Genomic DNA, 14,429 nt, shown 5'->3' on the forward strand with positions numbered 1-14,429 from the left:
TAAAAATAAAACTCCATCTTTTGTTGTCTCTCATCAGCTAGACAAACTGGGAAACATTTTTCAAAGCATTTGGCAACATAATGATGGCTAAAAATATAATTCTATTGCTGCCACAAGAGGATGACGTTGAACAGGTATTACAAAGGTATGAAATTGTTATCAATTAATCAAGGTGTTATTAATCAAGTCTATCCTACATTATATGCAACAAATTGAAAATGTTATTCTTAATTCCTCCCTGTCACACTTAGACACTGACAGCAAGCTAAACTTTCAGTAGGGTTTTGGCTCCAGTAGGGTTTTGGGTCTAGTGACATCCCTGGTCCGTGCCACATGGGTCCAAGTGCCTACGGGGACCCAGGTTTGAATCTAACAAATGGTCACTTCCCAATCCCACACTACCGTTCCCTCCCACTCACTTCCTGTCAATCTCCTATCCTCCTATTTGGCAGCTTTCAGCAGAAGAGTGGTGGAGGGCTGAGATGCTATTTTGATAACCGATCCACAAAGGACACCATAGCCATAGCACCAGGGGCGTCACTAGACCTTATTCACTGGGGCACGTGCCTTAGTAAAAGTCTCCAGTGCCCCAGTACAATGCTAGCACTGCTCTCGCTGGAAATGGCATTCATGAGCGCATCTCCGTGCCTGCTTTAGTCATGACTCGAGCCTGTCACTTACCAGCCAATAAAAAAAACATGGAAAAAAGAAAGGGGCCATAATAGCAGGAAATAGCACCTCTGTAGCTGGGTAAGATTGAACGCAACAACCAATGAAAATCGTTCACATGATTCTTCCGAATATTTCGTCCGCTGGAGCTCGTCATATCACTTTGAGCACAGAGTAAGTCGTCCCCTGTTTTAATGTTACAACAAATTCACAACTTGTTTGACAGAAAAAAACGACAAGTTGATCGCTGTTAGAGAATGTTGCCCACATAATTAGCATCTGTTTTTCAATGCTTAGCGTCATAGCCTAAATTTAGCAAGTTTACCAGCTTGTGCTCTCTCCCTCACACACACACTCACCATGTGTAGGCTGCATGCACACATGCGGACAATTAACAATGATTTATACGTATACTGGAGAGAGAGTCCTGTAAAAGTAGCCTATACTGTTTGTGAAGCTGTCCTACTGTAAAACTAAACATAGCCTTCTGATAAACTATTCAGAGATGGACATCAGACAATTCTTCCTGAACAGAGGCAGAGGGTAAGGAACAGTGAGGAGAGATGAGGAGGACGAGGGAGGTATGATAATTGCCCACATTAAAGGTAACATTTATGCTGGTAATAGCCAGTGCTGTAATTTGATCAATGGTTTAATGGCAAACTTAAATAAGTTTGCTGCTTTTGTAAATGTAGCCTATAATAATCTACACAGAATCAGACTCTTAGGCTATTAGGCTACATTTGCAAATTATCACCAAAAGTCAGTATGAAGGCTTTAATAGGCTATTTAAGCTACAAACTGCAGTATTGCCAGGAAGGACCCTTGTCTGGGAGGGAAGTATATATCAATTTTGACTAAAAATAAGCTTCCCTTGTGTAGGAAAGCCTATTAAATTCATGCAGGGAGTATACATTAGGCCTACTCATGCCTATGTGTTTGGATGTTGCTGCAGTGGCTGCTACAACAATTGAGGGAGAGAGTGCTGGAGGAGGAGGAGAAGAAGGTCGAAAAGAAGGAGAAGAGAGGGGAGAAAGAGCACAGGCTGGGCAGTCCAGTACCAGACAGGAGGAGGAGGAGGAGGAGAGAGACAGGCAAGATATGGATGAGGACATGATGTGGGCTAGACGTCAAAGCCATTAATTTCATATTGCGCGCACATTCAAATGTTTTTTTTTTTATGTATTGGGTGTTGGGTGCCTGTGCCCCAGCAAAGCTCTAGGTCTAGAATCGCCCCTGCATAGCACTCCATACTGCACTATCACACCAGAAGCATAGACCACAGGAGAAAGAAAACAGAGATCCCACCATTAATCATCAGTGGGGACTGTGTGGAAAGGGTGGAAGACTTCTGCTTCCTTTGAGTCCACATCAGGGAGAGCCTATCCTGGAGCGTGAACACCTCTGAGCTGCTGAAAAATGCCCGGCAGAGACTACTTCCTGAGAATACTCAGGAGGATTAACATCACACAAAGACTGCTGGTGAGGAAAGCGCTCCAGAGGGTCATGAACAACACCCAAAAGATCGTCGGCTGCCCTCCCCACACTGGAAGAACTATACAGTTCCCGTTGTCTCAAAAAAGCCCAGAACATCATTATTGGGGAGGTTATACGGTTGCACTGATTCGGGTGTAGGGTAGTGGCACTATACTGGATGGTATATCGGTCAGAATATAGAACGAAGTCTGTATTGTTCCAGCATTGATATTCAGTTGCCAATATGCACACACACATGTATACATATCACATACATATATATAATCTGAAAGAAAAGAACTAAATACAACTTAGATTCTAATTCCTTACAAATAATCTTTCTGCAGCTCATCATACATAAATGCCCTATTATGCTTATCAGGCTGAAATAGTAGGCTAGAAACACATACAACACCACAAATTCCCTTCAAGTTAGGAAGTAGAATTTTAGTTCGTGACTATAATTATTCCATGGTCAATGTTGGCATCTAGTGGCTTAAAACGATACTGTGTAATGAAGTTAACGGCACATGTACACTCTTTTCCTCCGTTCGGAGATGCTACGTTCTTACAACAGTATAAACACCAGGTGGTCAATTCCTAAGCTAAACACATGAAATATCACAAGCTCCTAACACCTACACTATATTACTTCAAGGAAACTACAGCAAGAGCAAGTTTAACTATGCTAGCAACTTCTTGCATACCAGTATGGATTAACTCTATTAACATCATACAAACTTACTTTTCGTCAATGACTTGACACTCTGAATATTAACGACTGGATTACTCAGGATAACTACTACAGGAACTAGATGTACCGCAGAGCGGTACAAAATATGACCGCCGCCCAGTCCAGGGCACATTTTTTCCACAAAAATAAATCACGCTGAAAGGCCTTTATGATTCTAACTGTCTCACTAAATTGCATTATCCACACTCAGTTCTCACTGGTATCTGCTAGACAACAAGTACCAAAACATGATTAGTGCATAGATTTCACATGTAAAATTCATTTTATACAACCCCACCTCCATCTTGCCTGTTCATAATTCTGAGAAATTCTTGAATTGTGTGCATGTGTGCATGTACATGTTTATGTTATGTGTGTGTGTATGTGTGTGTGTGTGTGCGTGCTTGTGTGTGTGCCTGCGTATGTGCCTGTGCATGCAAGCGTACATATGTCTACTGTGTGAGTATGTGTCATACGTATGATTACTGTGAATATATGTGTGTGTGTGTGTGTGTATCTGTTTGTGCACATGTGTGCACATGAAATGGGTTAACATGACCCCTAGGGGCAAACATACGGAAAAAAATGGTTATCCTAGGCCCTACAGTTCTCAAGATATTCACAGAGAACTGTGTCTGCCCTACCCTCCTTTCGGGGGGTCCAGTCCAGCGGGGGGGCTACAGATCAAAACGAAAAACGACGGTTCCATGCTATCCATGTGGGGTTACATGCCCACCAAGTTTCGTGTACCCCGGTCTTTCAGTGTCCCGGGAATCCCTGTTGGTGTACGTCACTAAATGTACACATAAATTATTTTCTTGTAAGGCCCCCCACGAACGAAAGTACACAAAACTTGGCATGCATTCGGAGGGTGTCATAATGATCCTACAATTTTATTTTCGTGCAGTTTTCACCTTGTCAGCCAGAGATATTGTGATGAAAACACCTGATTTTTTGCTTTTTAATTTTTAACTAGGTGGCGCTATACAGAGAGCTCTGTTCTAGAATCTTTGGTTTAGGAGTTGTCATTTTTCCTTACAAAGAGTAGGTCTGAAAGGCTTTGTGAATAACTTTTAAGAGAAAACTCCTAGCTAAAATCTTTTAGTGCGATTTAGGAGTACTCCTAGTGTTAAGATAAAAGGCTTTGTGAATACGGCCCCAGATGTCTTCTTAATTTTCTTTATTCTTTTAGTAAAAGGTGCAGAACATTATTACACGTAGACTAACGTTTCGATGTAGTCACATCTGAGCTGCACCGGCGTCTCTCCTTATCTCTAAAACCTCCATCACCTTGAGCATTGTATGAGTGATCTGGGCCGTGTTTTGGGAGTGTATGCGGAAGTTTAATTGACGCTTCTGTCTCGCAGTCAAGGGGGCGGAGACACCACTAGAGGAATCCCCGACGGATGTGTCTGGCCACGCATTTAAAGGGACAGCGCATTGGTGGACGCATTACTCCAGACTGTTTCCAAAGGCAGCGCTTCAATCCTGGGAGTTGGGCCACGAGTGGTACTGGACAAAAATATATTGTTTTTCCTTCACCTAGTTCAACTCCCCCTTATTAGTGCATTGTGTGTGACTCATTCATTGCAGGGTGTGGTCAAGTAGTGAGGGGCTGCCGCTGGTACAATATTAGTTCGACTGTGTTACCTACTGACTAATGTTACTTGATATCACGTGTGTGAGTGTGTGTGGTATCTACATAATTTGTGTGCTGTGCTTGGTGTGTAGTATTGGTGTGTAATGCTTAATACATCACAGCCCCTGGTTTAGGAAGGACCACTCTGCTACCGCTGTGTTAAGGTGCTAGTATACTTAGGGCCAATCTTAATTCTCTGTTTTACCCCTTCCCCTTCCCCTATCCCTTCATCTTACCCCTAGCCCTTGTCCCTCGAAACCGAGTGGCAAGACATAGGGGTGAAGAATATTCCCCTTGGAAATGAGATACCACTAGCCAACAGTGGTGGAATGTAACGAAGTACAAATACTTCGTTACTGTACTTAAGTACATTTTCCACGTATTTGTACTTTACTTAAGTAGAATTTATAGTGCATACTTTTGACTTTTACTTCGTTACATTTTACAGCAATTATTTGTACTTTTACTCCGCTACATTTCTATAACACCATCGTTCCTTTTTTGATACATTTTACAGTTTTTTTTCCTCTCTGACAAACACGTTTGTTCTACCAGGGGGCGGGGTTGCTACCAAAGATTCTGGAGCGCTACGTGCCCAGCTTCTAAATCTTTGAAACATAAGCTTCTAGTCTAGACCAGGCAAAGCGTGAGCTTGTAGCCATCTGCATTCGGTATTCTATATTCACCAGACCCATGGCTACACTGGACATGCAACTGTGTTCTGTGCCTTTCTCTGTCTGTTATCTGCAGCGTTAGGGCCTCCTCTCCGATGAGATTGCTATCCGCGGATCAGCAAAAAAACGTAACATTTTCCAGATTAGGCAATATTTCTTAATTGTGTGTGATCAAATAAAGATGCATAGCCTACAAATGGGGGGTAATGTGAGCGCTCATTCAATGTATGTGCGTCTGCGCAAGTGAAATTGAACCTAATCATAAAGACACTTTTCTCAGCAACTTTTCTGTTCAATCAGCAGAATTGGCATTAGGATCCACCCAACATTTCCCTTATCTACCCCGTTAAACTTCAGGCTCTCGTGTTTTGCTGAATGCTATTTTACTTAGCAGATCACCCTAGATATCCAGAATTACAGTCTCTAGAATTGTAGTTCAGAATGTAAACTGGGCCACAGATGGTAAGCACAATTGCATTAGCTTAAAACTATCTAGTCGACTATAACCTAAAATTAGCTTAATTAAAATGCCACAGCCCATACTGATTTTTCCTTTTAGAATATAGATATTAAGATAATAAATCATTATGCAAATACTTTTACTTTTAATACTTAAAGTACATTTAAAAGCAGGTACTTTTTACTTTTACTTAAGTAGGGTTGTCATTGTGGTACTTTTACTTTTACTAAAGTAAATATTTCTCTGTGTATTTGTACTTTTACTTAAGTACTGAGTTTCAGTACTTCCTCCACCACTGCTAGCCAACCATAAGGGAGAGCGGGATGATTGAAACACTTGAATTAACGTAATTTACAGAGATCGCACTACACAAGCTAATATTTTGTCACTAGCAACCTGTCTTCTGTCAAATAGGCTATCATTGCATTTTCAGCTCGGAATAACAGTTCAGGAATTATTTCAAAAGCAGAACGTTCCCATGTTCATTCGTAGCCTCCTGTCCGGGTGAATGAAACAGGGATGGGGGACAAAATAAACATGCAGTTTGCTATGTAAACATCCCACAACTCCTTCGATATTTTACAATAATATCCAAATGGTCGTTACTTGACATCAGCAGCAATGGCTGCCTGTAATAGCCTATGCGAGGAGTCGGCAGCAGTAGGCCTATGCAGCATTCAAATCAGACGAGCGGTAAAAAGGTTCAGCAAATTTAGCTGCTGTTGGACTTTACATTTCTGACATGGGATGCTGCCAATTCGCGGGGTAGGCGAGACATTCGCGCAAATAATGATGTGATGTTAACATTCACAAAACAGCGATTTTTGAAAACTTCCTCATGTAGAACAGGACCTTCAATATATGGTCACAAGATTGAATGCAACATAAAACAATTACCATTTAAATTTTATAATCCTTATTAATGCCAAGATTTCATGTCAATGAATCTCTCGGTGTGCTTGTTTTTCCGGTGTGAGCGGTGTATGTTGGGTATTTCTCTTACCCCTCGGTTTCAAGTAAGCTCCCGATCTTGCTTGGTTTTAAGGGGTATCTACCCCTTGCCCTTGTCCCTACCCCTCGATCGAAATGAGAATTGAGATTGCTCTTCGTCTCACGTGCACGCGCACAACTAAGGGGAAGGGGTAAAATAGAGAATTGAGATTGGCCCTTATTCACCTGACCCGAAGCTATTTATTGAACTGTGTTTTTAAAACTTGATTGTTAATAAACTATATATTTTTATACTACGTCGTTGTGTTGTTGTGTGTTTCGAGGGGAGAATAGCCGGTAATCTGTTACCGTTACACAAGCTCCTCAGGATGTTCTACCAGTCTGTTGTTGCCAGCGTCCTCTTCTATGCAGTGGTATACTGGGGAGGAAGCACAAAGAAGAAGGATGCGGGGCGAATTGACAGGCTGGTAAGGAAAGCTGGCTCTGTAGTGGGAGCTGAACTGGAGTGCATCACTTCAATATCAGACAAAAGGACCCTGAACAAACTGATCAACATCTTGGACAATAAGTGTCACCCACTCCACAGCACTATTGTTAAGCAGAAGAGCCTGATCAGCTGGAGACTTCGCTCACTGCCTTGCACAACAGACAGACTGAGGAAGTCATTTGTCCCCAGGGCCATTGAACTGTTCAATGCTTCACTTAAGGGAAGAGGAGAGATAGACGTATCTGCATAGTCTGTCTGCCTCTTCACCCCATCCATGTTTGGATACTGTCTGTCCACTAGCCACTTTTTACCACTGTTTTTCTGCCTCACTGTTTGCGTGCTATATTAGCACATTAGCACATATGCATAACCCCTCCCTCCATGCCACAGCCGAACTGTGGCCACACTTATACCTTTTCTTAAAATAGTTATATATATAGATATATAGACTTTATTCTTGCACTGTTGCACTGTTGGACTTACTCATTTGCACTATCACCATGACCACTATCACCATTGCACTATCACCATGACACTCACTCACACAGAGCACCTTACCTTACTATGCACAGAGAATCACAGGCTCAGTCCCTGCCTCAGTCATTTCAATCGCCTCTTGATTGATTAATCACCACTTTGTGCGGTATTTGATAAGCGATGTCATGGGTAGGCTGACGTGATTAAGAAGGACTTTCCGTTCTTGTTTATGTAAAGGTTTTACATACTGTAGGCTCAGGAGGAAAGATTACACTGCATATTAGACTACATTAACCAAAAGCGCACATTTTGTAAATAAGCGGGTCGGATCGCGGGTCGGGAATCATTTTGTCTTAATTAATATTCGCAGTTTGGGGGGGGGGGTCTCCTCAAAAAAAACCATAGCCCAGGGGCTTCAGGTGGTATTAAGGCACCCTGTCTGAGATGATGTGAGATGTGGTAGTGCATGTCATGACTTGACTGCCATAGTAGACGAAACAAGGTGGTCAATGAGATGCATGAAATGAGATATGATAGGAGCACTGAATCATGTATTTATCCAACCTTCTTCTGAATTTGCATTTGAAAGAACCATGGAGCCAGGAAGTCAATGAAAGTCCCTAAATTCATCTCACGCTGCATTCCAGACCTCTCGGAGGTCAGACTTAAGTTCCAACTTTGATCGACTTTAGAGGAAGTGTGTTCCATTATTTAAGACGTGTTTGATATAAAACTCTACACTTGCTGTCATTTTATTTCAACACCCCCACCCTCCTTTACACCCATTTTGTTTTACTTTTTAGTTTCAAAGCATTGCTGTTGTGTGTTTGTTGTTCAAACTTGAATGAACAAAACAAATTAACAGAAAATTCCAAACCCTTGAACGTGTTTTCTTTGTAATTGAGTAAACAACTACATTTAAAACCATTGTTTACAAGAAATGTGTTTGCTACACTTGGTAAGAGTTCAATGCACCCAATTAAGTTGAATTTCACTGCTGGTTACACCCAAGTCGTAAAATGGGAAGTTTAAAAACTGGCATCAATGGGACCCTTTCCAAGCGGACCTTCAGAGCTAATTCAATTTTGCTAACAGGTTAATCTGGGTTCACCTAGGCTACGTTAAGTTGTTTGTCTGTCACACAACACTTATCACACATTATGCTCCAAAGCACAGTTCAAGTTGAGGAGTAAAACTTAGAGATGTCTCTAATAATGTTTCCTTTGTTCTCATTGCAGTGTTATCAATCAATACTGTGTATCTTTACTGACTCTGAAGACTGTCACATACTGTATGTAGCTGTACACACCATTTACATATTGAACTGCATATGTAGCTGCTATTAAATCGGCATCACGAGCAAATATATAAAAGGTGCATAACTGCCACATGAAATAAGGACCTTTGTTGTTTTCTTGTTGTCTTTTTTTCATAAAATCTTTTATTCACAGAAAATGAGAATGTTCCCAAACAATCAGTGTCCCTTTACAGCTGTTTTAGAAATAGATTATAAATGCCATAGGCTATACAAACATTCTACACTGAATTCATACACTGTAGTTCGAATAATACAAAAAAAACAGATGTTTCTACATTCACTCTAGGACAATACTTCAGTTGTATGATTATATTTTGTACTTGAGTAGTTATTCTCTGTGTAGAATACCAATTTGCATTTAACATACTCACATAATAGGACAAAGACTAGAGGGGTGTGTCAGCCCTAGGAAAAGCTGTTTGCAGCACTCATCAACGCTTAGAAAACGCTGGCACCATTGATTGATTGATTGATCGATCTTGAACTATTTCATTTTTTCTATGCTATGCACTCGTGAGTCTGATAAAAAGATTGAATTGACATTGAATTGATTGACTGATTTATTGATGGATTGATTGATTATTTTTCAATGCATTGACATGATCGCTATGGCTTGGAGCACGATGGAGGAATGAGTGGGTCCTGTATGTTTATGCTGAAGGGGAAGGATTAAGGAAAATAGCGTTCATTAATACAGGGAAGAATTAAATCACATATATAATAAGATAGAATATTGCTGGACCTAAATTTAAGTCTAGGGTCTACAACTGAAAACCTGACAATTGTCTGTATTTAACTATGCTTACATGCAGGCAGGACATTCTTCTCAAAATAGCCCTCGTTGCTTATGTTTCCTGCAGGACTGTACTGGCCTACGACAAAGACAGCATTTCCAACCATGGCAATACCCACACCAACTTCAGTTGAAGACTTCCACACAACTTGGGTGAAGTGGCCTTAAAAGAATAATACGAATAGCCACATGAGCAGGACAAAATAGCAAGACATTTGCCTAGCTTCACATTTCAAATTTTTCAAAAGTAGACTAAGATGAGCATTGTAACATTCTGAAACACAAGTACACACAGAAATGTAATTAAATATCTAATAGCCAGGTTGAGTTTAATAGTGTACTGTAACAGTCAACTTACCTGTGTTGGATCCAAAACCAGGATTGCTAAAATCGTAATCCTTGATCTCACTGTACCAGTTCTCAACTGCCTCTTTTCCTAAAGATATTTACATCCAAGGAACAAAAGACAGACATAATGAGAAAGACAGAATATAGGAATGTAAAGAAAACAAACAATAAACTAACAAAAAGAAAATGTCACCCATTGGCAGTGCAAGTAATTAGACAAGCAGGAATGACTGATAGTTCACCTATACAGACATTAGAAATAGTTTCTTGAAATTCAGGTTCAGTCACATTGTTCTTGAACAATTACTGAAAAGCACTTTAAACCAAACCCAACATCTAACCTTAACCTCAACCATACTTTGCTATTAACAGAGTGTCATCAGATAGTTTGTTTACCATCTCACCATCTGTAGTCTATAAGACACTTTTCAAGTAAAGTATGACCGACAGACAAGCCAAGCCCTGATATATCCCATGTTTTCTGGACTTTTAATGGGATTAAATTGAAAACAAAATTAAATTGATTGATAATTTAATTACTAAATTAATTCAGTAAGCAAGAACTATTTAGACAAGTCCCCTCTGGTGCCCTGTGTTAGCCATGGCAGGCAGCCATACCGGTTAGTTTGATGGGTGCAGAGCTCGAGAAGAAGTAGAGGTTCTCTCCGTTCTTGGTGTCGCTGTGCTGGAGGGTCATCATGCTGCTGTTCTTGTTGATGCTCTCCAGGTGGTCGGCCCAGGCCTGAGCGGAATTGCACAGGTCATCACTCATGGTCAGGGCCGGCACGCCGTGCTTGGCCCGCAACTCGTTGTGGGTCTGCAGGAACTCTGCCTTGAAGCTATCATCTGTCAACAGAGGGTGGTGATGATGGTTAAACGTCTGCACTCTCTGTTCTTGTTAAGACCTGCTGCAGTGTGTTGATGTTTATCTGATAGCAATATATTATGGACCAGAAGATAAATAAGATGTACTGTACAAAATATTTTACCATAGGCAAGAAAACGTTGTTTAAACAAAGAGGGAGAAAGAACTCACCTGCCATTGTGTTTTTGGTCTGTAGATGAAGAAATAAATGGATAACACCACAATAAATAAATTAGTAATTACAATTTGCACAACATGAAATTTCCATGACAAAGCAGACTCCTAAAGTCAAAAAATAAATCAAGATAATGATTAAGATGCAGATACATACATGATAGTTAGTGAAAACACACTGTTACCTTAATACATCATATTCAGATGTGTCTTTCCAGTTAACAGACTTACTCTAAGAATTAAAAGAGTCCCTCATAGAGAGAGTGGCTTCAGTGGCTCACCTTTACGTGCGGAGGGTTTGGAAATAGGATGGTTTAGCTGCGCTGACTTGTCGTTGTTGTCACATTGAGCCTCCCACAGCTGGCTTTATATGTGTTTCCCATGTTCCTCCCCCCTCCCTATCCTTTCAACCTGCTTTATGCCTGTGCTCAACCTACAAAGATGCAGACATACCTTTTCATGGCCTGCAGGTATTCTTCCATTGATGGAGAGGTGTGAGAGTGCATGACTGTGTGTGTGTGTGTGTGTGTGTGTGTGTGTGTTTGTGTGATGGGGGAGGGTGCTCACAGGTGTTTATGGGTGTGTAAGACAGTATGCAAGCAGGGTCTGCGTGTGTGTGTGTGTGTGTGTGTGTGTGTGTGTGTGAATGGGTGGGTATGTATATGGGTATATGTGTGTGTAAAAGTTAGTTGTGTGTGTGTAAAAGTTAGTTATCGTCATATAATGAAGAGCCAAGTGGCAGAAGGACCGCCTTCACGTCTCCCTCTCTAGCTGTTTGTCGGACTACCACCGAGCCGTTAAAGCTGCTAAAACTCAGTACATTTCCACCCTGGTCTCCAGAAACAGTCACAGACCCCAGGTTCTTTTTAATACACTGAATTCTCTCTTAAATCCCCGTAATGAATCCCTTGTTGTGCCATCACCCGCCCTCTGTGAAAGTTTAAAAAAATTCTTCATTGACAAGGTTGCCGCTCTAAGGCCTTCAGATACCCCTGCCATCCCACTCCCTGCCCCTCCACCCCTCCCCCTGCCAGCTGTCCTCAAGCAGTTTGAGCCCATTTCCCTATCCTCCCTCTGTGACGCAGTCAGACATCTGCGGCCCTCAAACTGCCCCTCTGACTGCCTACCCCCCCGTCTACTCAAGGATGCTACTGTCCTCGGCACGGTTGCCCCCTTCCTCCTGCTGCTGATAAACACCATCCTCACCCCTGGTTGTGTCCCGGCTGCCTTCAAGCATGCTGTGGTTCAACCATTACTAAAAAAGCCCAACCTTGACCCCGCTATACTCTCAAACTTCAGGCTCCAAGCTACCGTTCCTATCCAAAGTCCTTGAGCGAGCGGTTTATGTCCAGCTGCAATCCTTCCTGTCCAACAATAACATCTATGAGAAGTTACAGTCTGGCTTTAGAACAGCCCACAGCACAGAAACTGCGCTCCTGAGAGTCCTCAATGACCTGCTCCTAGCCGCTGACTCAGGTAGCCCCCTGTGATCCTGGTGCTCTTAGATCTAACAGCAGCCTTCGACACGGTGGATCACAGGATCCTGCTGGCTCGGCTCGAGCATCATGTGGGCATCAAAGACTCAGCCCTGGAGTTCTTCCGGTCCTACCTGGCCGATAGGAGCTTCTCTGTCCAGCTAGGAGACTATCTCCTCTCCTGCCCCCCTCACCTGCGGGGTCCCTCAAGGCTCTATTTTGGGTCCCATCCTCTTTTTACTGTACATTTTACCCCTAGGGGATATCCTGGCAAAACACAACATCTCCTTCCACTGCTTTGCAGATGACGTCCAGCTGTATCCCTCTTAAGGCTGATGGGCAGGCTGCACTCCATCTACTGCGTGACTGTCTTGCTGACATCAAGTCATGGATGGGTGCAAACTTCCTCAACCTTAACGAGAGCAAGACTGAGTTAATTGTCTTTGGCAAAACCTCTCCGGCCTTCTCCACCAATGCCCTGCGCCCCATTGCCTCTAACATCAGGCCCTCTGTCAGAAATCTGGGCGTGATTTTTGACAGCAAATTCAAGTTTGAACAGCAGGTCGGTGCAGTAGTTAGGAAGAGCTTTTTCCACCTCAGAACCCTAGCTAAGACCAAAGCCTACCTGCCCCAGAGCGATCTTGAGAGAGTCATCCATGCCTTCATCACTTCACAACTGGACTACTGTAATGCTCTCTATACTGGCATTGATCAATCCCAGCTCCGCCACCTGCAGTTGGTTCAGAACTCAGCCGCCCGACTCCTCACCTGCACCAAAAAACGTGAACATATCACCCCAGTTCTGGCTTCACTCCACTGGCTCCCCATCCGCTACCGCATCAATTTCAAACTCCTCTTGACTGTATACAAATCTCTCCATGGTCTGGCCCCCACCTACCTGTCTGATCTTCTACACCACCATTTCCCTTCCAGAGCACTACGGTCAGCAGACCAACTGCGGCTGGAAGAACCCAGGGCCAGGCTGAAAACTAGGGGGTACAGAGCCTTTTCAGTGGCAGCCCCTAGACTCTGGAACTGCCTCCCCCTCCACATCCGTTCAGCTCAGTCTCTAAATGTTTTTAAGTCCCTTTTAAAGACCCACCTCTTTTCACTTGCCTTTAGCTAGTGTCTCCCTTTATGCCCCAGTGTTTAGTTTTAAATGTTCTTTTTCTGCTTTTCTTAATTTATTTTAACTGTAGCCCTTTTTGTTTTGTTTTTGTGCCTTCCTGTTTTTATTTATTGCACTGTATTGTGAAGCACTTTGGTGCGGCTAAGCCGTATGTAAATGCGCTTTATAAATAAATTTGACATTGCCATTGACATTGACATTTTCTGAGAACAATGCTCATAATTTATTGTGCCGACCATATTCATGAATTCATTTTTAACCGTCTAAAAAGATTTGATGCTTCCTGAAAGGAAATCATTAATCAATGATTTACAAGGTTTTGTAAAACCAAATTATATTTAGCACAACTCAACTCCATTGTATACACAGACCTGTTCCAGTGTCCTAAAATGCGTGTAAAGGTGCTTATTACCTGTCAGAGAGAGATTTTTTAACACTTTATGGTGGAGAGCTCACCGCCTGAGTGTGTTGAAATGACTGCATTCTTTGTTAATTACGGACCCTCCCAGAGATTAAACACAGCTTGGTTGTGTGAATGCAGCACAGACCTTTTTCATGTGGTCCTCAGTGTAGTCAATGTAGTCAAGTCACCCAGTTACATAACAAGAGAGTAATAAAGATTACAAGAATTCCTCAGCTGCACAGCATCTTGCTGTTGCTCATGTAAAACCTGGGGGAGACCAATAAGCCATCAGGAGAACAAACTTTGCCTTATAGAATAGAGTTCAAAGTTTTAAGTTTCCTGTGTCTTTCTGTATTTA

The 14,429-nt window shown here is 42.2% G+C and overlaps 1 protein-coding gene across 1 annotated transcript; it reads right to left on the minus strand.

Annotated features, from left to right (window-relative positions):
* Positions 1-9,534: 9,534 nt before the first annotated feature.
* On the minus strand, positions 9,535-11,378 carry LOC143125270 (Golgi-associated plant pathogenesis-related protein 1). The gene is made up of 6 exons (XM_076286607.1): positions 11,346-11,378; positions 11,062-11,080; positions 10,644-10,871; positions 10,036-10,113; positions 9,691-9,840; positions 9,535-9,539 (listed from the first exon to the last, which is right to left on the minus strand). Exons 2-6 carry the CDS (start codon positions 11,066-11,068, stop codon positions 9,535-9,537), a joined length of 468 nt encoding a protein of 155 aa, XP_076142722.1. The 5' UTR covers positions 11,069-11,080; positions 11,346-11,378.
* Between the last annotated feature and the right edge of the window lie 3,051 nt (positions 11,379-14,429).

Source organism: Alosa pseudoharengus, unplaced genomic scaffold (genome assembly GCF_046254945.1).
Source record: "Alosa pseudoharengus isolate Yale_2024_CS ecotype anadromous, Long Island Sound unplaced genomic scaffold, YU_APseudo_1.1 YU_APseudo_1.1_scf_16, whole genome shotgun sequence".
NCBI lineage: Eukaryota > Metazoa > Chordata > Actinopteri > Clupeiformes > Clupeidae > Alosa > Alosa pseudoharengus.